The 25432-nt window shown below is 41.8% G+C and overlaps 1 protein-coding gene across 1 annotated transcript in view; it reads right to left on the bottom strand.

Moving 5' to 3' along the window:
• The window catches only part of CHCHD6 (coiled-coil-helix-coiled-coil-helix domain containing 6), a 214713-nt gene that overhangs the window by 60448 nt on the left and 128833 nt on the right, over positions 1 to 25432 (bottom strand). Inside the window, exon 7 of the mRNA XM_063121377.1 lies at positions 21888 to 21958. Coding sequence (XP_062977447.1) covers positions 21888 to 21958 — 71 coding nt within the window. The remainder of the gene's footprint in view (positions 1 to 21887; positions 21959 to 25432) is intronic.

Raw genomic sequence — 25432 nt, 5'->3', positions numbered from 1 at the left:
GCAGTGGGGTGAATATGTGAAACAAGCTTTTTATTACTGGCAGTAGTAAGGATGGTGGGAGTGAATTAGACATTCATCTTAGTCAGAGTCAATGTAGTAGCTCAGGAGAGCTTCTCTCTTTAACCCTCTCCTGACTGCTTAATAGTGGCAGGTAACGGCTGCTCTAGACAAGGGCTGCATTCATTTGTCTCAGAAGATTTGGCTTGCTATGTAGATTTACAACGATGGGAGGAAGCACCAAGTGTCTCAGAAGTTAAAACAAGAATCTTCACAATCAATTCTCAACTACTGCATTTTGGGAAGTGCTAGTCAGATAGTTCAATCAATCAAGAACACACGGTTTTATCCTAACGTACACAGAGCCAGCCTGTGTTTGCAGTTTCAGGCTAAAACCAATTTGTGGCATCTACGGTTTACAAAGAGAAAAGCCAGAAAGCAGCCACAAGGCAAAACTAAAGTTGCTTGCCACCAGCTCAGGCACTTGTGCTTGTAGGTTGACTGCTATGGAAAAGAAAGCATGGATTTGGGAGTAGGAGGCAGATGGGAAAGGTAAGTGTGTGCTCCATCAGGGATAAAAGCCCAAGGGTGTTCAGCACAAAAGGAGGGCTGGACTGAAAGAACGTTGGGCAAGGAAGGGTTCTAATTGTGATTTCCGGAGTGTCCGAAGCGGGGCTTCGCGCAGGCGCAGAGCCCATGTGTGTAATGCACAGAGACCACGATGAAGAAGTCTTCATTTTATTATGGCTGAAGGATGCAGAGCTTGGAGCTCCAAGGAAAGAAATTTATGCAAGACATCCAAGCCATGGGGTGGCAGTTCAGTATTTGCAACCATTTTGAATGGAACTGCTTGCCACTGGGAAGCTATTCTCTGCAGTATCACCATGTGCTCACCCCTTCAATAATTAGGAGGTAGACAGTGATGTGACAATGTCTCTGTACATGATCTTGCTGTATACAGCCTTGCCACATAGCCAGAATTCATTCTCTCTCTCTCTCCAGATTGCAGAAGTTTCATTCTCTTTCTTTCTTTCTTTCCCCACTTGCATTATCACTAATCATAAATCAGAACTTTACTAAGGGATCCTGAAGAGACAGAGAAAAAATTATCCTAAGGACTCATGGCAAAAGCACCCACATCTCCAAGTCTTTCAGTACAGTGAGAACTGTGCTGTACTTGTCTAGTTCCAACTTTCAAAGTTTCCCAAATACCGTATTTCTTTGATTGTAACACGCCACTGATTGTAAGATGCACACTAATTTTGGTACCACCAACAGAAAAAAACACACCTAAGACACACCCGTGATTCTAAGACGCACCCTGTTTTTAGAAATATTTATATGGGGAGAAAAGTGTGTCTTAGAATTGAAGGAATACGGTAGCTTTACATTCTAGACTTAGTACTTAAACCTCTTCCAGATTCATGAACTTCCTGAGCTAGGCATTTGGCTCCCTCTGCAGGCCTAACTCAGTCCCCTCCCCAGGTCCCACCATTGGACGCTACTAGGGGATTGGGGCAGGGCAGGGAACCACCCTGTTGTCTCCATTCTTTGATTGAAGATAACAGGTGATTCCACTGACTTAGTCCTTTGCCCACGTCTTCCCCCACTGGGGAGGCAGCCGTGTGAGAAAATCAGTCTTGACCAAGACAGTGCCTGGAGTGCTCCTGCACTGAGCAGGGGGTTGGACTCGATGGCCTTATAGGCCCCTTCCAACTGTACTATTCTGTGATTCTATTATTCCAGCCACTGCCTCAGTTGGGGTGGCTTCACTGTGTGCAACCTTTCCCCAGTAAGAGAAAGCCAGTGCGCAATGAAGCTGCTTGACATTACCCGGCCCACAGAGGACTGAGTGAGGGGTCATCAGCCCCTTACCCATGGCATGTTGCCTAGCCTTGCTCTAAGACAAAAGGAAACCCCAAGAAAGTAAACGAACAAAATACTAAGCAATGAGGCTGCGTGTGAGAGAGGGGATCTTTTGGAAGTCTGCTGGATCCAAATAGAAGAAATCAACTGAGAAAACTCCCCTTCACTATTTGCATGTAAATGGAAGCTTCCAAGTATTTTTGTTTGGGCACCAAAGGTCAAGGAGGAAAATCCTTCACTCCAGACTGGTCTATGGCAACTGCATAAACCAGGGCACATGGAAGCACCCAACCCATTGCATTGATTGGAAGGGCAGGAATAACACCTGCAATCAGAGAAACATCCACACATATTCATATGCAGAGCAACTACTGGCAAGGGGAGAGGCAAGCAAGTCATGGGCTGGCAAGTACTTTCCAACGTTATGGGGCAGGCAGGGATTCCTCACTGCTGTCATGTGTGGCACCCCCACATGCTCTAGCCTTTAATACGTAGGAACTCCTAAGGTGAGGACTTGTTAGAACCTGGAAATGATTATTATCAGTTGAGCAGACTACTCCTCACAAGAGCATTTCATACACAGTATCTCTTTGACGTAGAAGACGTGTGTGCACATGGTTAATGCATGTCAAATGCATATGAGCCTAATTTGCCATGTGGTGCAACTGTGATTATTGATGGAATCCTGCCACATACACATGTGGAAAGATAGACAGATACATTTGTTACACATTATGGTGTACAGATGGCAAACAGACTGTTTTCCAACACATGACAAAAGTGATATCTGCGTGATAAGTGACCTTGAGAGCAGTAAAGGAAGAGGGACTGTCATTTATTATGACTACAAAAATGTTTCAGAACTGAGACCTAAAACAGGTTCCAGGTGAAGTTCCATAGAACCCTAGCTCCAATTAAGCCCTACAAGCAAGGTTCTCTCATAAAAAGTTTAGTTGGATGCTATGAGACAATCCAAATTCTTTGAGTGAACTGTAATTTGCTTCAAATTTCAAGTGCACAGTAGTGGATGCTTTATTGCAGGGATGGGGAATGTGTGCCCCTCAGGTGTTATTGGATTGCAACTCTCATAATCCCTCACCACTGGCTGTGCTGGCTATGGGTGATAGGATTTGCAGGCCAAAGACATCTGGAGAGCCACACGTCCCCCCCATCCCAACTTTATTGCATCACAGAAATACCATGATATTCCATATTGGAGATCTCTGCAGAACAGATGGAGAAATCTGCACTTTTCATATCTTCCCATGAGACTACTTCACCTAGGAGCGAAGTGCAAATGGGGAAGTATGAGAAAAAATCTGTAGCTGTTGCAGGAAGAAAGCTTCAAAGAGGAAACTTTTGATTTACAGCTGTTTTTGGTTCAGCAACACTTCAGTGTGTCATACAGATAGAATTTGCAAAAGACCCTGTTGTAGTGCCTGACACAGGTTATATAGAGCAAATGAAGTTTATCATGCAAGGAGTTCAAAACGCAAGGACTGTGCAACTACTTCCTATGTAGTAATTCAAAACTGGCAGGGTTCCTAACCTCTTATATCCTGAGGAAAATAATATTGATGTTTGTATGCTTCCATGCTATGATGGAGTTAACAGAAGAGGTTCTCACCACATACTATTCAAGCCAAAGTCACTAAGCTCCTAAGGCTGACTAGCAAAGATGGAAGATTTAAAAATAGTAACAAAATGGCTTCTAACTACATTGGAAACGAGTGAGAACCATGTTGTTGGAGAGAACACTCTGAATCACAAAAGGTAGTTGGGCAAAATCTCATAAGGCCAAAAGAAAAATAATATAGGAAGCAAGGAGACAAATGGCTACAGCATACTGAAGACTAATTGTTTTGTTGTGGCTGAAGCTTTCATTGTTAACACCCAGCCTGAGTTATGGAGCAGGTACACACAGTGACCCTGTTGAGACAACATATCAAGCCACGGTGGCTAAGCATTTTCAGCTGAACATTATGGCTTTGGGTGTCGTGTGAAGCATTTCTATCCATGCTGCTTACATAACCACAGTTTAGACACACTCACTAACCATTTTCTGCAAAAGGGTTAGCAGCCTAACTATGGCTTAGTGTTTTGTCTGAACAGGTTCATTGAGAAGGTGTATACCTTCTCATCTGAGAAGGTGGCAGGTATGCACACGCACTGAGGTACACTGGTAGTTAAATCAAGTTAACAAGTCACAAACTAAAGGGAACAAGAGGACAACACCACATCTACAAACGCCATTAACAACACTTTGAAGCATAGTATAACATGCCTTATGCTGATGAGACCATTGGTCAATGAAGCCCAGTATTGTCAATACTGACTGGCAGCTACTCTCCAAGGCAGGAGTTTTACCTGTCCTACCTGGAGATGCCAGGGATTGAAGTTGGGGCCTTATGCATGCAAACCATGTGCTCTACTATTGAGCTATGGCCCCTCCTCAAAGCTTGTCCTCCCCACTCCACAATATATAGTCAACCATTCAGAATGGACACTCGAGGACAGATGCTATAGATCTCCTCCACACTGTATTGCTTTCAATGGGACGCACATCTGGATATTCATCTCTAGAATGTGGATGGGGATGACCATGGCCATTGGCTTGTCCATGAGATTGAAAGCAGCACACTGCTGATGGACAGGATCTGCATTTTTATGTGCAACCTCTTTAAGCTGTGGCTCCTAAGCCAGTAAATGATAGGTGTACATAAACCTGATTCTGTGCACCAATCTCCTTAGCTGAATTAGCATGTCTGTCTTGCTGCACTGCACTGGTAGCTTCACTGCCTGGCAGCATAGCATGGCAAGGCATAAGCACCTGCTTTGTTGCCTTGGCAATGGTCCTATGCTTCCTCTCTTCTCACCCTCCATTCAGAGTAAGGATAATGCAAATGCTTCAATTGCCCTCAGTGATGCTGCCACATGGCCAGATCCGATTGGCTGTCTGATCTTCTGATATCATCATGCTAGCTGCACGAACTCTGACTGGCTGGGATCACACAGCCAACAGGGAAAACATATTTGTTTTGTTCTTAATGGCCTGAAGCAGCAGCAGCAAAAAAGATAGGAAAATATATGTTTCAGTGGGTATCTGTTGAGACTGAAAGAACTGGGCATGTTTAGCCTGGAGAAGAGAAGGCTGAGGGGAGACATGATAGCACTCTTCAAATACTTAAAAGGTTGTCACACAGAGGAGGGCCAGGATCTCTTCTCGATCCCCCCAGAGTGCAGGACACGGAATAACGGGCTCAAGTTAAAGGAAGCCAGATTCCGGCTGGACATCAGGAAAAACTTCCTGACTGTTAGAGCAGTGCGACAATGGAATCAGCTACCTAGGGAGGTTGTGGGCTCTCCCACACTAGAGGCATTCAAGAGGCAGCTGGACGACCATCTGTCGGGGATGCTTTAGGGTGGATTCCTGCATTGAGCAGGGGGTTGGACTCGATGGCCTTGTAGGCCCCTTCCAACTCTGCTATTCTATGATTCTATGATTTTTGGCCTCCAAAGTCCCCCCTTCCTGACAATTTAACTAAGTATCAGGCTAGTAAAAATAGCCTTTAGGTCTGGGGGATGCTGATGATGCTTTGGGACTAGTACTACTTGCTGTGTGCTTATCTCTGCTCAGCCTCCAGTGCCCTTTTTCATCAATTTGGGAAGGAGGAAACTGAAAAAAATATTAAAATAATTTTACAACTGGATCCAGTCCCTACAACAAGCCAACTCTTTCAGTAGGAAAACAAACTAAAGAATATCAAAGCAGACTATATTCCTGGACCTTAAAAAGTCTCCCACATTTCAGTTTGCCAGCCTAGAACAGAGCCTAGAGAGTGTGCCTTCTCTACAAGTCAACACAGGGCTTCAGGGATAAATATATAAAACTATATTATCTGTGAATATAGAAAACATCCAGCATGCTGAGATCCAAGACCTTTAGAAACCTATAGAAATTATTTTAACTCATCCTGCTTGCCAACACTCCTTGAAGCTTGTTAATGACATCTAGGTAGGTGTGTGTATGGATCTGTGTTGGGGGAGGTTAAATAGCAGCCCTAAATCAGAATTGACTCCAACAAAATGTATAATTGATGCTTAGAAATGTGAATTATACTTCTATGCCTGCCTGAACTTTTGTTGTTGACTGAGATAAATAGTAGTTCACAGGACTAAGGTACTTTTCCTCTACAAAAAAGAATGGGTTCAAAAATCAGCTAATTAAACGGTATGTGCACAGTTTTGTGAAGGCACTTCTCTGGAAAGCTGTATCCTCACATATTCAGGGACACCATCCAGGAAGTCATAAGTTGTCTCTAGCAAAAGACTTCAGATATTAAAAACTGCATGACTTGGCCTTGATCTCTTGTCCTGTTCAACCCTACTCCCTATGAGAAAATTTCACTCTCCATAATAGAAGCATCACACATGCACACTGAGTGCATAATTGAAAATCATGAATACCATTACTGTTCAAAGCAGCAAACAATGCCCTTGAAATCAGTTGTTGCTGAATTAATGACCATATTGTTAAGAATGTTACCTCAGCTTTGCCTTGGGCTGCTAATTAACCAACAGGCCATTAATTCACAGGTAACAAGAGGTTCCTCAGGCCTTATTGCTTTTGACATCTTTAATTTTGCCATTCTTCTTCGAAAGCATTCCCAGATGATGCCAGCTTCAAATATCAACCTTCACTATCACTACTACTACACCTCATTCTTAAAATGTATCCACAAAGGTTACAATTTGAAGAATTCTGGGCAGGAAAGCAAAAGGGAAAGATTTAAAATATAACTCACTCGAAGTTCTGAAAGTTCTCCAAAGTAAGCCATCACTCTTTTCCTGCTGTATCACTTCCATACCATTCTCACTACTACTACTACTACTTCCAAAGAAGTACACATTTCATTGAGAAATCCATGCTATATAGCAAGGGCTGTACTGTATTAAACTTTGTGTTTTGTTTGAAATTTAGCTAGTTGAACCATTCTCAAAGGCCACACACAAATAAAAAATGTTTAAGTGTAGTGAAAATTATTGTGTGTTTTTTTAAAAAAATACTACATTTTATACCCCACCTTTCTGCCATTATGGAATGCAAGATGGTGTACACGGAGTTTCTAGACAATCTCCCGCTCAGGCACTGACCAGACCTAGACCTCACTAGCTTCAGCAAGGCTGCTGCATCATGTGCCTAAAGACCATGCCCTAGAACTAGGGACGTATAAGAATTCTGTTTCGTTTTGTCCCATTTGCAATGTGAAGAAGAGTGGATTTTTTCCAAATTCCCAAATTTGCCATCCTTTTTGAAAAATATGTATTTTAAAATGCATAGGTATGTACACTTTGCTCATTCAAATGCACACTTGAGAGGAAGGCGTTGTTCCACCTTCCCCTTAACATACGTGTGTATATACTGCACAGAAACCTGAAACACTGACTTTTATCTATAGAATGTATGCAGATGGATGCCAGCAAACTGTCAGACACGTAAGTCATTCCTGAGTAGTTCTGCAAAACATTTATGTTATCAAAGTGGAATAGGCTTTCACGATTGTCATTGTAATTTATCGACACAAAATATATTTATTCTACATAGTGTTTAGTTCTAACTCAGAAGACGTTAAGACATCTTCACAGAGGCATCAAACCAGTGCTGCAACAATGACCAGTTGATACAACATAGTCATCACACTCTTTGCCACTGGTAATCTATAGCTCTAATTTACAACCCTGTTCACATCAACAGTGTATACACTGTGAAGGCAATACTTGACAATCTGGGATGATAAGTGTTCAGAATAGTAGTAGGTGTGAGGACGTGTAGCGTAGGAGGAAAATCTGGCAGTTTAGTAGGAGTATGCTTTCTAGAAATGCTTCAATATAGCAGCCATCACCTGTGTAGGGATTAAGAAGCATTCTCAAGAAGAACGACTCGATAATTTTTAGTGGAGCAGTTAAATCACCAACAATTAATTGTTGTAAACTGCCCAGAGAGCTTCGGCTGTGGGGCGGTATATAAATGTAATAAAATAAATACATAAATAAATAATAAATCAGGATTTGATCAGATGGTGCACTTTGGGTTAAAGGCATCAAACTTCCTACGGACATACAATGGTAACACCTAAACTAAACATTTCTTGCTATGGCTCCCCACCCACCCCACACATCTACTCTGTTTTGAAATAAATATGTTTAAATTTTTATGCTACTCACTTATAACAGTCTCTAAATATGATAGAGTTGAAAGAAAATAGCTTAGATTTATGTGAAGAGTATGATTTCTTTTGCATCTAAGAACATTCTTTTTATTGAGAGAATGTTCACAGTGGTGATTGTAAAGTCGCAATAGAATTAGATGAGATATTTAAATTGAATGTACAGAGACAAAACATACAAAGCAAGGAATGTCCATGTTCACACAATGTAACACGAACTCCCACACTATATCTATATACCTGGACAATTTTCAGTAGAAAATGATGTTAAACAATGCAAGATCATATCTTTCAAAAATAATTTTATATCCATCACCTAAGATTAACACCATATAAACAAAACCACATGGTTGCTGCAGGTCTACCACATTTTTTCCATCTCTTGGGCTACAGACCTTACTAAATACACACATTCAGGATTGCTCATCATATAGGGTGCTTCCAGATGGAGGGATCCTAGGGCTAACGCTCAAAAGGCATTGTGTGGCTACAGTATTTTTCCTCCTTATTTTCTTCCCTTAGCAGGATTTTTTCAGTAAGAAAGACAGGAAAACAACTGGGAAAACAAAATGGAAGATGTCACCATCTGGACTTCCAGTAAAACTTCATGAATGACATGTGATTGCACAGTGACCCAGTTCAGATGACATGCTAAACCATGGAGAAAAGGGCATGATGCCAGAAGCCTGTTGAAGCCTCAGTAGGGATGGCGTGAGCATCCGACTGGGTCTGTGAGGGCAGTGGATCCCCCCTCAACATGGTGGTTAAGCATTTTGTGCTAAACATTATGGCTTAGCATGTCATGTGAATCATGACTTAATGTGCCATGTGAACCATTCCTAAGCACGGTGGCTACATATCCACAGTTTAAAGATATTCACTAATATCTTTAATTACATCCTGGCAGTGAAGGCTTATGTGAACTGCCCAGAGAGCTTCGGCTATTGGGTGGTACAAAAATGTAATAAATAAATAAATAAATTAGCGTGTTGTCTGAACAGATTCACTGAGAAAGTAGCAGGTATGCACACACACTGAGGGACTCTACAGTTTAGCAGCTTGTATTCCCATTCAAAAAAAGTAACACAAGTCACTATTGTCGTTGCTTTTGGATAAGATTAATTTGTTAATCTGTGAATCTCTCACACTGATTTCATTATCAACCTCCTCCTTCCAGTGTCATATTGTATATTAGAATATCACTACCCCTAACCCACTGTATAGGTAGAATCAACCCAAAACTACTTGCAAGTAATCTCTATTTGGGCCTATATTCTTAGATGCAAAAGAAATCACACTTTTCACATAAATCTAAGCTATTTTCTTTCAACTCTATCATATTTAGAGACTGTCAGATCCCAGAAACACCCCCCTTTTAAAAATCTACCGCAGAGTTAGACGCATTCCAGGGTATCTTTTTTCAATTGTAAAAATCAGTCATAATTCACTGTTTCAACTTCAGAGCCTATCAAGAAGCCCTTTACCTTATGCTTGTGTCTTAAAGTCTGTGCAGTTTTCCTTTCTGTACAGAGCCCATGGGGATACCATACCACATGTCAGTTTCTCTAACACAATAACTTTAAATACTCATGCCCATTAAGTTTAAAGATCCTGCAATCATTAAACGGAACTCACAGATATGTGGTCCCATATGGAGTAAATCTCTCTGGCAGCTTATCCACTGGAACACTGCCTTGGATTCAAGGCTGATTTCTAGTGGGACAATAAGATAAAGGACATTTTTTAAATGAACAGTGATAAAAAGTGCAAGAAGTGTGTAGCACCCTCAGACAGGCATGCAAACGTCAGAGTTCTTGGTGAGCAGCTTCAGATGCTCATTAAAAAAAGGCAGATCTCTGGGGGAAAGCTATTTGGCTTCCCAACAGTTTTGCCTTTTTAAAACTTCCGAATCCTCCAAACACCATCAAGCTTGTGCAGCATTACCTTTTGGTCATGTGTCCGCACCCATCCATACTGCTTCCAAATTTAATAATGAGGAGGAGGAAGACAACAACAGATAAGTCAGTTTTCACAAAAGAATTGAATTTTTAAAGCAGCCATTGGAGGATACATCAGGAGCACCTGCACTAAGCAGCAGCATCTTTGTCGATTGCCTTCTCCCTCCCTGCCACCCCTTAACAGATTCAGAGACTGTAAAAACATTTAATCCTCAGAAGCTAATCTAAATGCAGCACTCAAAAAGAGAAAAAGACAATGTAGAAGGGGGGGGAATTGGCCACTGCCTTTTGGGAGTCTCGCTTTATCCCAGGAGCGAGTGCATTAATAGAGCTTGGAATGAAATGCCGTTTTATTCTCTGTAGCAGGGAGGGGATTAACAAGTTGTCTTCTCTAAACCTAGTCTGCGTCATGGCTCTCTGAGCACCAAGAAAAGGACAGGGAGTGAAGTAAAAGGTGGGGAGTGCTGGCCTTTTATTTACATGCTTCTTCTTTTGTGGGTGAGCACTGATGTGAAGAGTTTGCTAAACAGCAGAATGTGTGTGTGTATGTGTGTAGGTCCAAATCCCCAGCCTTTAATTCCACTGGTTAACACGTACACACTCAAAATAATACAGCTATTGTAGTAAAATCAAGCACACAATGCATTTTGTGGCAGCAATCCAACCCAACACAGGCTGCACGCAATGAGGGCACATCAAGGAAGGTGGCGGAAAAGCTGCTAGTTTTCCAAGCTCTGAGCAGTAGGCTCCTGTTGCTAGGCGGCGCTTTGCTGGGAAAAAGACAGGCTGGAGAACATCCAGCATAGAAAGAAAGTGGAAAATATGGTAGGGGAGGACATTTCTGAAGATGCTGCAAAAGAACATGGATGCTAGAGGTTCAGACGTGAGGAAGAAAGTGTAGGTTACACTGGCCACCTATGGATCAAGACTGATACCCTCTCTCCTGCTGTGGCCACAGGATAATGCACTCATCACTGCTTTGCTAGGTGCCTTGGCAAAAGCCAATTCATTTCTCTTTTACACAGCTTTCCTCTTTTCTCAAAGGAAGAGCCAGAGTTGTCCACCAACCTCAAAGGAACATAAATTGTGTGGCCTTGTTAGGAGTTCTGCACAACAATCTGAAATGGTGAAAGGCTGTCATAAATACCAGTTAGCATTATTCATTCAGAGAAAATAAAAAGCCCTTCAATGCATTAGGCCACTTGTGCCAGAGCTGCAGATGGTCGAGAGGACGAGAAAATGAATGGAAAAGGATGCTACAGAAGCTTAGCAATGCCAAGGAAACAGCCTCCATAATTCGTGCCTCTTCTACCCATGCTGCCATTTGGTTTCTGAAAAGCAGGAGCTGCTGCTCGCTGTAAAGAAAAATTCTGTTTCTAGTTTATCCAAGAGCAGTAAATGACACACATTAAAAAGATGGTATCGAGCAGAAGGAGAGAGAAAACGGAAGCACCTTAACGTATATACGTAAGAAAAGAAACGAGGCACTCATTCTAGTAATTCATCATGAATAATGGCAAGGGTGTGGTAACACTAGAACTAGAGAGAGAGAGAGAGAGAGAGAGAGAGAGAGAGAGAGAGAGAGAGAGAGAGGGAGGGAGGAAACCAATTTCCTATCACACGATTTGCAAATAAATAAATAACAACTGTGTTTATGTGAACTGAGCATAAGGCTGGGACCGAACTCCAACTCTGAGGCAGAACATGAGCAGTAATCCTTTCACACTAGTGCAGCCTTAGTAAAACCAAGAGACTACACTATTTTAAGGGGCCCTTTAAGGGCCTAGTTGAGACTAAGAATTATCCAAGGATAACAGCTCCTAAACTCCATTATTGTTTACACACTAAAAGGGTAAATCAGAGGATGAAGTAATTTTAAGGAAAGAGTCAACAAGACTAGGAGAGTTTGACTCCTGGCAAGTGAATCTAAGTGTAAAGTGATGTGTGATCATGTAAACAGGAGCAGGGAGCTATCTCTGGTGGATGAAGAATAGAGTTTACTATGATCCATCAGTGACCCTAGATAACCTAGATATAGTGATGGCTACCGCATTGGATGGCTTTGAAAGAGGACTGGACAAATTCATGGAGGATAGGCTAATGATGGCTACTAGTCCTGATAGCTATATGCTATCTCCAGTACCAGAGGCAGTATGCTTATGTACCCCAGTTGTTGGGGAACATGGTAAGAGGGTTCTGTCGCACTCATATCCTGATTGTGGGTTTGCTGTGGGCAGCTGGTTGGCCACTGTGTGAAGAGAATGTTGGACTGAATGGATCTTTGGTCTGATCCATCATGGCTCTTATTATGTTCTTAATTAGCAAGGAAATCTACTTTAAGACACCCAGAAACTCCGTATCTAATTAAACAGGAGCACTTATCTCTTAGCAATATAAAACGAGTCCTTGTTTTTCTACTCCCTAGCTGAAGAAATCAACGGTGAGGCCACATTCAAACTTGGCCGCTTCTGTGAAGTCCCCTCTGTCAGGTATAGGTACAAGGCCAGCCTTGAACTAGTAGGTAGATTTATTAGGAAACAGTTTGAGAATGTCAGATGTCTCTGCAAGCTTATCTCTGTAAGAAGTTCCCATGGGATCTAGCTTGTTACTCCCTGTTGTGGCCTTGAAGCTGCTGGTTTTCTGGGAACTTAAGAGTGTTTTGATAACGAGTAGGCCACTCTTGGAAGCTGTCACTCAGATTGTAGCATCATTGTAGTAGGTGGTGCCATCCCACCCAGGGCCAGTGCCAGACTATTTTGCACCCTAGGCAAGGTGAGCTACTTGCACACACACACACACACACACACACACACACACACCCCACAAAATTGCCAACTTTGATTTTTAAGAACAGATGTTTTGTAGAAAAAATATAAATTATTTTAAATTACAAGATTTATTTTAAATTTATTTTAAATTACAAGAATAAGTAATAATCAATTTTTGATTATCTTTCGCAAATACAAAAGAAAATATTTTGGCACACAAATAATTTTTAATTGAAGGGCACTCGGTATAATGCATACCTCCGCCATTGGCAACACAACATTAAAACCTTTTACTTCACACACCTTTAAGTATATATACTCTTTTAAGGTTACTTAACGAAACCAATCCATCATGTTACCACAATATTTTGCTTACAGTCAGACAGAGAAACATACAAAAAACAGACAAAGTTAAAAACGTCTCATAAAAGTTTCAATTTTAGGCACATTAAAACCTCACTCTGCCTTTTCCTTTGCAAATTTTGTCACCAATTCAACTTGATCAAGTGCCAGTTTTTACAGTTCAGCATGTGAAGATTTTATAGATGAGACCCACGTTTGGAAAGTTTTATTCCTGGCTTCATTGCGTCAATTTATCTTTCTTGTAAACTGTTTTGAGAGCCTGAGCAAGAATATCTAGCAAGCAGCCACTACACACATGGACAGCCTGATCTTTAGGTACATGTTTGAAGGTGACGCTCATGCTACCCATCATGCAGGAAAATATAAACATGCATTTTCCAAGGCAGTCACTGCCTGCCTGCCTAGAAACTAGTATCTGGAAGCCTCATTAAAGATAATTCAAACCTGATTCTTCTAGGAACCAGTTCACTCAAAATAAGACACTCCCCTTTCGAATCCATCCTACCCACTTAGCCAACAGAAGGTAAAGACCTGTAGCTGAGTGGCAGAGCACCTGCTTTGCATGAAGAAGGTCTCAGGTTCAATCTACAGCATCTCCAGGCAGACCTAGGAAAGAATTCTGCCTGAAACCCTGGAGAGCTGTTGCCAATTAGTATTGGTAATGTTGGGCTAGATGGACCAAAGGTCTGACTCAGTATAAAGGAAGTTTCCTGTGTTAACAGCTTATGTCATATAATTGCTTAAATGAAAGGCATGTCTTATTACTGGAAGCCACTTAGGTTGTGTCCATGAGACGTCTACAAGATCTGCAGGCATCTCTTTGTAAGAGAGTTTCTTGCCAGCGACAAGCCGGCTCTCCTCCATTTCCATGGGCCATGTATGAAGATGCCGCAGTCATAACGCCTCTGCAGCTGGCCCTCCGACCAGCACATGGTGAAAGAGCAGTGCATGGAACCGGACTGCTACAGGCCAGCATAAATCCAGTTGCTCGTGTGTCTAACAATACTTACTTGCATGCATTGCAAGGGTTCCAAACGCTTCACATCCATTGTTTTAGTAATTTGTCTACACAGGCCAGTCTCTACACAAAATAATAAATGGACACAAATCTGTTCAGAAGACCAATACTAAAAACCAGTGGGGGCGGGGGAGAGCTTAAACCACCCAGGACACACTGTCAGTGATCTTATGATGGCTGCTCTTGAACAAAGAAACCTCAGATTGCAATGTGGAATTGCTGAAAAACAATTCATCCAGAGATTCAACTCTATTTCCAGTAATTTGAACACAGACGAAGGTGTGTGTTTTGATCACACTGCACGTGTTAATCAGCTCACCAATTATGTAATGGCAATCCTGAAGGTAATTATCACTTTTTGCATTTCAGTTCCTTCCCACTGCACTGTTTACAATGCACGCGCACACACACACACACACACACACACACCAGCTTGGGGTTAATTAACACTTAGCATAACTGATGAACCCATGACATGGATAGGGTTGCCATGTTTAATTTTTTAACTTTTTTTAAAAAAAGCCATTTTCTGCAGAACACACACAGCAGCAGGCCAGACAAATTCTCTCAGGTCAGTTGGTAGCCCCGGTACCGTCTGGTTAACAGTTCTGATTTGCTTGGCCCAACGCAAGAAAGCCCCTGCTACCTTGACACCAACAGCGGCCTGTTTCAGGAGCTCTGAAGACCAGACCCTCAGCACCCACTCAGTGCAGCCACGACTCCATGATGATTCAGTGCAGGATGAAGACAAATGCAAAGGCATGAAAAGGCTTGCGGAGAGGAGTCCGACAAATGCTGGCGCGCGAGATAAGTCAAGGCAGCCAAGAGAACACACTTCCCCACCCACCCCATGCGGTACTGCTACAGAAATCGCTCCTAGGGTAGTACACCATGTCAGCCTTACTTCGAGTAGACCCATTGACATGAATGGGACTTTGCTCCGTCAGGAGCAGGGAGCTCCTCAGCAGCAGCAGCAACAGCAACAGCAGCAGGGGATGGGCGGGGCATGCGTGCGCCTATGGGCTGAGCTGAGCGAGGCTGCCCTCGCTGCCGCTTCCAAGCATCGTGCAGGGCCCAGCAGCAGGGTCAGCTGCGCCGAACTCCATCCATCGGACAGCTAGGTAAGGTCAGTACTCCCGCGCCCCCGGCAGCTGCTTAGTTGGCCTAATGCTAGCACCAGCCCTGGTCCCGCCCTCTTAGCACATGGGCATGGCTTACAGGTCAGAGGATCTGTCTGTCAAGCGGCTTTGAATAGGCCTTAAATGCTGGTGCAAAGCTGAAAAAGCTTTGCTAGGTTTCATCTTTTGACATAATGCTTGCCCTCCCTCCTGTTATGGATTCCATCTCCGATTGGGACTTTGAAAGCACTCTGCACATGGACGTTTTGCTATTTGGACTTTGGATATCTAAGAACTGTGCCATGAAAAGTACTCTGAGGCTTTTCATAGATTTGGACTTGCATTTGCTGTGGATTGTGTGTGTGTGTGTGTGGCTAGACTCAGGTGGCAGGAAGTTGCCACTCCTTAGCAGAAGGATGGGACTCCTGTGCCTGAGGTTTAACCTTCCCTAAAGTCATGGTAACCAGGGTCAGCTCAATTATGGCAGGCTGAGATTGACAAGTGTGTGACCAATCTTCAATGCCTGGCTCTGGTGGCTCAGAGCAACTGTTCCCTGGGATTTTGTTTTAGGCGATTGGTCATGTCCCTTGAGGTGCCAGTGTATGCAGCGTCTGGAGAAGCTCAAATCGGATGGTGGCGTACCATAAACAGCCCCTTCGAGTGTTTGTCTTAAAGATCGTATCAGAAAAGGAGCCTAAAGTTTTCTAACCATCATTCAGCTTTAAGTGTGTTTTAGAGTGTGTAACCATTAAGCCTGTCTACCGTGTGATTTCCTCAATAAAAGAAGTTCTAGTGATGTGAGCGTCTCATGTCAGCTTGCCAGCACATGTGAATGCCAGGGGGAACAGGCATGAACACGACACCCTCCAGTCTAGAGTTATACAGGCTTTAGTGCTGCACCTTCTACTGGATTAGTATTTTCCACATGCATAAGAGTGTGTCTAAATGTGAAAAAGTGTGCACATTGAAAGCACTTCAGAAGTAACTTCAAGGTGTGCCTGTCAGGTCCTATTGAATTTGATCTCAGCATTTCACCTAGGATGGGAGGGAAAAGCTGCTCACCTGCCTCCTACCTAAACCATGAACAGAGGCCAGGATGTAATCTTGGATGCAAAATTAGGATCAGCATTTGTGGCGTAATTGAACAATATCAAGCCTAATACTGATATAGAACCTTGAGTATTTGTGAGGAGCTATCAGGGTCACCGTACAATCCCCCAGTTTTCCAGAAACTGTAGCCAATCACAGTTAGGGCTAGTTAAACAGAAAGAAAGGGAATCAGGGTAGGGGCTCTTTAAAAGGCCCAAAGACCATATGGAAGAAAGAAGAGGCTGGGCAGAAGTACAGGACAAAAATCCCAATGCTGTAAGCTCAGGATGGAGAGAAGAAAGACAGAGTTGGAGCAAAGAAGATCAGAAAGAAAGGCTGGAAAGAGTAACAGGAAAGGAAGAAAGAACAGAAGGTGCAAAAAGGAATAGTAAGAAGGACAGGGCAAGTGGCTAATTAGAAGGCCAAAGAACAGAAACAGAGGAGTGGCTGCTAGGAAATATGAGAGACATTCCAGTGCAGTAAGCTGCAATCAGGAAAACACAAGAAAAGAGTTGCTCACTTCTACAGCAATCTCAGATAAGAGTCAGATGATAATCACTTAACATCCGGCTTGAGGAGGTAGGTATTTTCTCTGACCCTACAGCCACATACCTTTATGGGCATTCACTCTAGTCCTGCAGCTACTTACCCACAATTTGGACCATCATTCTGATCCTGTTGATACTTACCCATATTGCACGGTAGACATCTGGTCCAATCCTGCAGCTACGTAACTCACTCTGTGAGCATTTGTTCTGATCCTGCAGATAGCTACATATATTACCCTGCAAGCATTCACCTACATACCTCAATACATGAACTTTCATCCTGCTCCTGAAGCCACTTATAAGTATTACTCCAGAGACTTTTCATCTTATCCTGCAGCTACTTACTACAATACCCAAGAAGTGAGTCTGATTCTATAGCTACTGACTTGAATGAGCCTGTGCTGTAACAAAAATTAATAAAGTGTATAGTTGCTGCATTTATATGGTCACATCATTCATTTGGGATGAAAACAGGAGAAAGGGATATAACACTTGTGACAGTGTACAAAGCACTTCACATATATTAGCTTTGTAATCTTTACTACAATCCTGAAGGTAGGTTGATATTATCATGCCCACATTGCACACAAAGAGCTGAGGCAAAAGAGAGTAAGGCCTTAGCTAGACCTAAGGTTTATCCCGGGATCGTCCCAGTATATCCTGTGTGTCATTTACATGAACAGGGATGACCCAGGGACGATCCTGGGATAAACCTTAGGTCTAGCTAAGGCTTAACTTGCCCAAGGAAGCCTACCTACAGAGTTCCTGGCAGTCTGAACCATGGATTTCCTGGATCATTCTCATAGCCACCACACCAGATTAGATGAGCACTTCCTTCTCCAGGCAAACCTCCCCTCAAACATAAAACACACACACACACACACACACACACACACACACACAAATTATAAGGATGTATAAAGTATTCTCTCTCATCTACATTTTCCTAGTTTTAGGACAAAATTCTGCAAAGTAACAGCTTTGTCTTCATAAGTGAACTGTGTGATATGACAAAGCAACAGAGGAAGACAAGGTCAGTGGAGTGCTACCAGAAAGTGGTGGTGCTATCAAAGAATAAGTGGACAGGGAGAAATAAGGAAATCAGAATGATTATGATGTGCTACTAGATGAAATCTTATACTTCTAATGGAAAAATATTGTTAAGGAGCACATTAGAGGAGAAACATGCAGCAACTGCTGCTCAAATGTGTAGAACAGGGTAAGGTGAAGGACGTTTTCTAAAACCTTTTGTGAAATATCTTTGCTAAAATAATCGAGAAATTAACAGCAATCATGACTTTTTGAGGAATGCCTCATTGTACCAGATATTAGTGTGCGTTGCTGGTCCCTATCTAGTAAGACTATGAGGAGAGATTAGATGAAGGCACAAAAGGAATGCACCGAAGGCCTTCATAAAAAGTCTTGGAGCAACCAAGAACAAGAAAATAAAGGACACCGCCTCAGATCTTAATTGCTTCCGGTAGGAAATCCTAAAGAACTTCCACATTTCTAATTATTGTTTTCTTGGCAACTAAAAACATAGCTCTGGAAACATATTTGGCTTCAATATCATCTTCCTGTGTTGCAAGATTAAAGACAACTGGAGAAAAGGTTGTCATAACTTAATTACTGCTTTCCAACTTTTGAAGTATTTATTTCAACAGCAACGTATTTTTAAGAGCAGATGTATACAATGTGTCAGCAACTTTAGTAATGTTTGTAGGTTTGGGGTGTGTGTGGGGGAGACAGCAGCATGTCCAGGCTGTCTATTGCCCAATTGTCCAAGCAAATACAAAAGTGATACTTTGATAAATCAGTCACAATAAGATAATATAGCCAACAATAAATTTTTTGGGGGGGATCTCCTAGTCTCTGGCTTATGAGACACAGTGTATCTCAGGTTCCATTTTGAACTCCCAACTCCAAGTTTAAATAGATCAGCAACCGACTCCTAGAGATTGCTGCTATGACTCATCTTTGTTAATATTTTAAGTATTGTCACACCACCTTTCAGCCAAAAAGGCTCCCAGAGCAGCTTACAAAGATCAGAAACAAGACAGTCCCTGCCTTCAAGATTACAGCCTAAAAAGCATGACACAAAAGAAAATGGATAGAGATTCTTAGTTACAATGTTCAGCAGGCACTAATTCCGCAAGTGTTGAAGTTGGATCAAAGCACAACGGAAGGGCTGCTGCTTTCTTTCTGATGGCATCTGCAGTGGCAGTTGGTGGCTGGAATGAAGGGGCTCTCAGCTGGAGCTGCATCCAGACACAATGGAGGGTACCCAACTGCTGCTTCCTCTCCCTCTGATGGCATCAGCAGTAGTACCTGGAAGCTGGAATGCGGGGGAGCTCCATCCATGCAAGGTGTAGGGTGACAGACCTTAATGCCAATTATTCTCTGCCCTGAGCAAGATCCTTCCTGGGAGAAAACGATGAAAGCCCTCTCAACTCATATGGCCAAGGAGGCAACTCCCTAACCATGGTTCCCTGGCCTTGAGATTCAAAGCCTTCTCAAATTGCTCTACAACACCCTGCATCAATCAGCACAGGATGATCATTAGTGCAGGATATTACTATGAACACAGTTTATTATTTTCTCCAAAAGCAGTTGTAAGTAACTAGATCATGATAAACTCTGCGCAACACTGAATTTATGTTGTACCTTCCTTTCTGGAAATTAGGACTTCTTTACGTAAAGTCTTGAACATTTTGCCAGGCTCCAGATCAGGACAGAAGTGTTGCCTGATAGCAAATATTAAAACGATCCTGAACTACAATCAGTGTGTGGTTCCCTGCTTGATTTATCTGGGATACTAATTAATCCTGTTAATCCATTCCTTGATCCTGTAGGGCAGGGATGGGGAAGCTGCAGCCCATAGATGTCCCCCATCTGGTCCAAGGATCCTCAATCCCTCCAGAAGGCAGGTCTTAGTTAATATTACACTATCTCGATAGACCTGGCTTTACTTTAGTTATTACTCCCAGAGTATATTCCATTATGCTCAATTGCTCACTAAATGTACCATTGTTTGCTATGCTATTAACAGTAAAACTGTCCTAGCACTGCCAACAATAAAGCAGAGGATTTGTTTTCTTATTAAAATATAGGGAATACTATGCTAGACACCATCACCACCATAGAAATGGATTTAGAATATGAAACATGTATTAAAAAGTGACAAAAGAAGGCACAAAGTATCAAAAGAATCGGTGTCAAGATAAAAATAGTATTTTAAGAAGTGTAGCTCATATTTTATTAATTAACACCCAATGTCTAATTTATCACCATTTATTTGCCTGTTGCACTAAAAAAGGTGCAAACTCTTAATTGTCTCCTTGATATTATCACTCTGAGGGCCACTGCATACAATATGGTCCAATTTTACAAGTCTGCTGATAAAAGTACACTGTGCAAGTTTCCTCAGCCAATCAGGAGCTCCTTGCAATGTGCCTCTGCACCATGAACATGTAAAATGTGTATTTTTTTGTAAGCACTATACATTACAGAATTTAGTGCATACAATCCAAGCATACGGTGCATTACCCAGATATGAGGTGACCCTTATAAAAAGTCCTGGAGATTTCAGGGAACATTTTAATCTAGCCCTTCAATTTAAGGGTATCCTATATTTTTTACTCCAAGATCTATTCTTTGGTTTATAGTAAAAAGGTAGATTGCAATGATTTAGGCCTCCTACAGCTCAGATCATACTCACATACTTCTCCTTAGATGAAGGGCCATATAAAAAGACACTATATCACAGGAGCTCTCAAAAACCTTAACTACAAGAGAAAAACATTGAAACCCCTCCTGCGTGCAATAGCATACTTTCCTCACAGTGCAACTTCAAAAATACCTATATTTCTGGACTGTTAAACCTGGCTCCTGTTGTTGAACGGGTGGGGTGCCAAGCAAAGCTGAAACAGGGGCAGAGGTAAAGCCTGGCAAAGATGGGAAATGCATCCTATTAGCCACTGTGAGAAACAGAATGCTAGACCAAGATGGATCTTCAAACTGATCGAGAGTGTTTTTTACGTTCTTATGGCTGTGGTCTTGCTTCTAAGATGAATGAGCAAGCATGACCTAAAAGATTTTAGAGCAGGGGTAGGCAACTTGGAGAAGTCCAAGAGCCATTTCAAATATACCCGGAACCAAAAGGGTTGCAATTAGCTTGTTTTCAACATCATGTTAACCTTCTGGTGCTCTCTAGTACCTACAGAGCATTCAAAGGGACAAAAAACTTTAAAATGGCCATTCTGGATGCCATTTTGGTTTGCTTTAGTTTATTTTTACATTTTCGAGGGGTAGGGGCCACATGTTGCCCATTTGTTTTAGAGATATCACTGAGAACCATATTCTTTACTCTGGCCTATTGTTGTTATGCATTTTTGTTGGTTTCTTTGTAGTTCTTTGCTTTGGCCAGAACTGGGTGGTGGCATATAAGATGAATCTGAGATATAACACCTGAGATGTTATATTTAGGTCTCACAGTGATTCTGATGCAACCCAGGGGACAGAAAAAGAGAAGGTTATTTGGACATTTATACCCCATTTTTCCATGATAAAATAAAACTGAAGGCAGTTTACACCTGATATATATATCACAATATACGTTACAATAAACAAACTATGTAAAAATGAAATAAATAAATACATGTTCTTCTTATTCATCAGTTATAGATTTTACTATGTTTGCTGGACTATTCTGGTTGACTCTGATAACCAGAACCACTGAATAGCACAGATGAGAATGCAGCAGGTTAGTGCTTGGCCTTGTAGCTCCTCCTTTACGTACATCAAATTTTGGTGGAGAGATCAGAGAAGAGCTCATATCTCTCAGGACAACTACATATGGCCTCCTTGTAGAAACCAGTCTTACATTTTATGTATCAAAGTGCAGCATAATTGCTAAGATAAAAAATTGTTTCTTACCTGATCTGATCTTCTGCATTGGTGACTGCCTCATTGTACTGATCCAAAGTCAGCTTGTAGATTTCAGAATTCTGAAAATTAAAAAAACCCAAATGTCACTCAGCATTTTTTTTAAAAAAAAAAGTTTCTTAAACTGCATGATCCATTAAGACAGACCTTCAACTAGTGAAGGAAAATGGGACAGTCATGTAGCCATATTCCATATATTAAGGTAGCCTTCCCCAGCTCAGTGCCTGCCCATCAACCCAAACCATTAGCCGTGTTAGCTTTGGCTGATGGGTATTGCAGTCTAAAACATCTGGAGAGCACCAGGCTGGAAAGGCGCCATTAAGGCACCAAAGAGAGGGATCCTAAGAATGAAAAAGTGTGTGAAAACAGATTTCCAAACCATTTCTCATCACTACCAATCAACCTGAATGTCTATGGTTTGATACATCAGCTCATATTTTATTACATTAATTAAGAAGGAGCAAAATAGCACTCCACCTCCAGACCAAAGCAAACACACTGAAGACCTGGGCTGTGAAGGAGAAGGGAAGAGTTCATACTTCCCCTAGCAAATGCTCGTGCCTTCTTCATACTTGAGAGATCCATAGACTGGTAGGTGCATCGTATTCAATCATAACCAAACCAGAAGCATAAAAGATTACACAAGTCAAGGGAGCGGAGGGGGGAGAATCAAGAATCAATAACATGTAACAAAAGATTTCTTACAAGTGATCACTTGACAGTATACTGTAATTATTTACATTAAACTCCATCTGAACTTAAACTAACACAGCAACTTTACAAGTATGGCAACCTCAATTTGTAAAGTGAAGCCATGTAGGAGATTTTATCAAATCAGGAGAAAGCACCGCTTTTCTAGCTTTCATATAGACTGAGAAGAGAGCAAACAACACACAAGATATTCCACATTACTAATCCACAAAGCAACCTAAGGATACTGAAGATGTGTTTCTCTCTTTACTGGCTTGACTTTTGACTTAAATAAGTCATACGTTGCTTTATTGCTTTATGCCACCATGTTTACCCCTCATAAACTGGGCCTAAAGATGGTTACTTCCAAATGTTCACCTTGATGAACCTTAGCCCAAACTACGATTGCCACATATAGCACGGAACCATCCTTAGCCATTTCATCTAAGCAGCAGAGACAAATGGCATATGGAAACATTTACTCTAACTCGCTGCTTAACAGTGACAGACTAAATAAACAAACACAAACCAAAATAATCCATTCAAAAGGGAGCGGGGGGGGGGGGGTTAAAGCAGAGTATGAGAAAAATATAATGTAATTCCCTTTCTGGATTCCCTGCCCTTTCCAGATTAAGGGTAGTATCCAATTGGGTCTTTTCACAGACGGCCAGCCCTGCTGGCCCCAGTCCACGTGCAACCAACCCCATCAGCCCCAGTTCGCATGTAGCCGTGATGTAGTGCTTCCAGAGGCAAACCCCAAAATGAGCAAAAATGCTCACTTCTGGAAGGAGCAGGTTGAGCATCTTCCATAAATGAGCATTTGCACTTGTTTCAGGGTTTGCCCCAGGAAGCACTACATCATGGCTGCACACAGCCCAATTTTTATTTTCCCTCTAACTCTTTCCCACTACAGCTGCTCAGATAAAGTTTCTTCCTATGTTTACCCTTATTCTCTTGCAAAGTCTTGCCAAAGTCACACTGCTTAGGAAAAACAGGACTTGAACACAAAAAGGTCACTTATTCTGTTTGCAATCTTGTCACTCCCTGGATATGTTTGCATTTTTGTGCATTTCCCTACCACTTTTCTCCCAGAGCTCATAAATTAACATGTTTATATAAACTTGCTTTGATAATCCTTTCAAACGTACTATATGAAAGCATTATTGTTAGATTATCTTTATGCATTACAGAAAGAAGCCACAGCAGGGAATTGTTTTCACAGATTCTGACTCAAAAAATCTCTCTTAGGAACTGAAAAATCACAGATGAGCCCTCACCTCAAAATGCATTTTGGCAGCGAGCTGTTGAGTGATTTTATTTGCTTATTTGTTACATAATGGTCAATTTTATTTTGCTTTGGCACTTTCTCTCTCTCTCATACACATGTGCACACACACAATCTCCTGTCAACAATGTGGAGTTCACAGATTTTAACGGCAGCCTTTTTTTTACTGTCTTGCAGCTCCCTGCTACCTCTTTCTTGCCTCTGAAAAACCTGAAGACCTGTGCTCCATTAATTAAAATTGCCATTAAAAATTAAATATTGTGAATAAGTAGGTGTGAGCATTATCTCCACGGGTTTCATAAGTCTCACTGTTTCTCCAATTACTTCCCAAGCAATTTTCATATTTCATACTGTCTGATTTCTCCTAGGACCTGGATTTGCAAGATCAAAAAAGACGACAAAAAGAAGTAAAAGCAAGCAAGAGTGGAAGGTACCAAAATGAAACATTTTGCATGCAATAGGAAGGAGTCCCATCAGATACCATTAGCCAGCAGCGATTTGCAATGAAACAGCAGCAGGAATAGAAAACAGGAACAAATATGCTGTACATGAGGCTCAGCATGAAGCTGGCATTTAACCCACCTAAGACAGAAAAAAGAAAAGCAGCCAACAGTCCTGTTCCCAGGAAAGTGTTTTTTAAAGTGGCTGTAGAAAGAACTTGGCCTACAGAAAACAGAGTATAAAAGCATGGTTCTCTAGTGATAAGGATGTCAAAAGTGCAGAGAAAGCTATCACCACATATTTATCCATTAGATTTCTCAGTCACCTTTCCACCAGATGCTCAAGGCAACATATCCTAAACAATAAAAATTCCAGAAAACTCACTTTCAAATGTAATACAAATGGAGAATTACAAAAGTCACAAGTTAAATTATGCTGGTAACAAAAATCTAGTCTGGAATGGCTTTTAAAAACCAAAAAGAACCAACGAAGTTGCATTTAGACTTCCAAAAGGCTTTTGATAAAGTCCCTCACCAAAAACTCCTGAACAAACTTAGCAGTCATGAAATAAGAGATGAGGTCCTCTTATAGATCAGTAACTGGTTAAAGAACAGAAAGCAGAGAGTAGGAATAAATGGTAAATTTTCCCAATGGAGGGAAGTAAATAGTGGGGTCCCACAGGGATCGGTATTGGAACCAATTCTTTTCAACTTGTTCATAAATGATCTGGAATTAGGAGTGAGCAGTGAAGTGACCAAGTTTGCCGATAACACCAAATTATTTCAGGTGGTTAAAACATAAAGGGATTATGGAGAGCGCCAAAGGGATCTCTCCAAGTTGGGAGAGTGGGCATCCAATTGGCAGATGCAGTTCAATGAAAGCAAGTGTAAGGTGATGCACGTTGGGGCAAAAAAAACCAATTTCAAGTATAACCTGATGGGATCTGAGCTGGCGGTCACCAAACAAGAAGGAGATCTTGGGATTGTGGTGGACAGCTCGACGAAAATGTCCACTCAGTGTGCGGCCGCTGTAAAGAAGGCAAACTCCATGTTAGGCATTATAAGAGAAGGAATTGAGAGTAAAACGGCCAGTATCATACTGCCTTTATGAAAATCTATGG

The sequence above is a fragment of the Elgaria multicarinata genome, chromosome 3, assembly GCF_023053635.1.
Source record: "Elgaria multicarinata webbii isolate HBS135686 ecotype San Diego chromosome 3, rElgMul1.1.pri, whole genome shotgun sequence".
Taxonomy (NCBI): domain Eukaryota; kingdom Metazoa; phylum Chordata; class Lepidosauria; order Squamata; family Anguidae; genus Elgaria; species Elgaria multicarinata.
The sequence above is the reverse complement of the archived record's forward strand: the minus strand, read 5'-3'. Positions and strand labels throughout refer to the sequence as shown.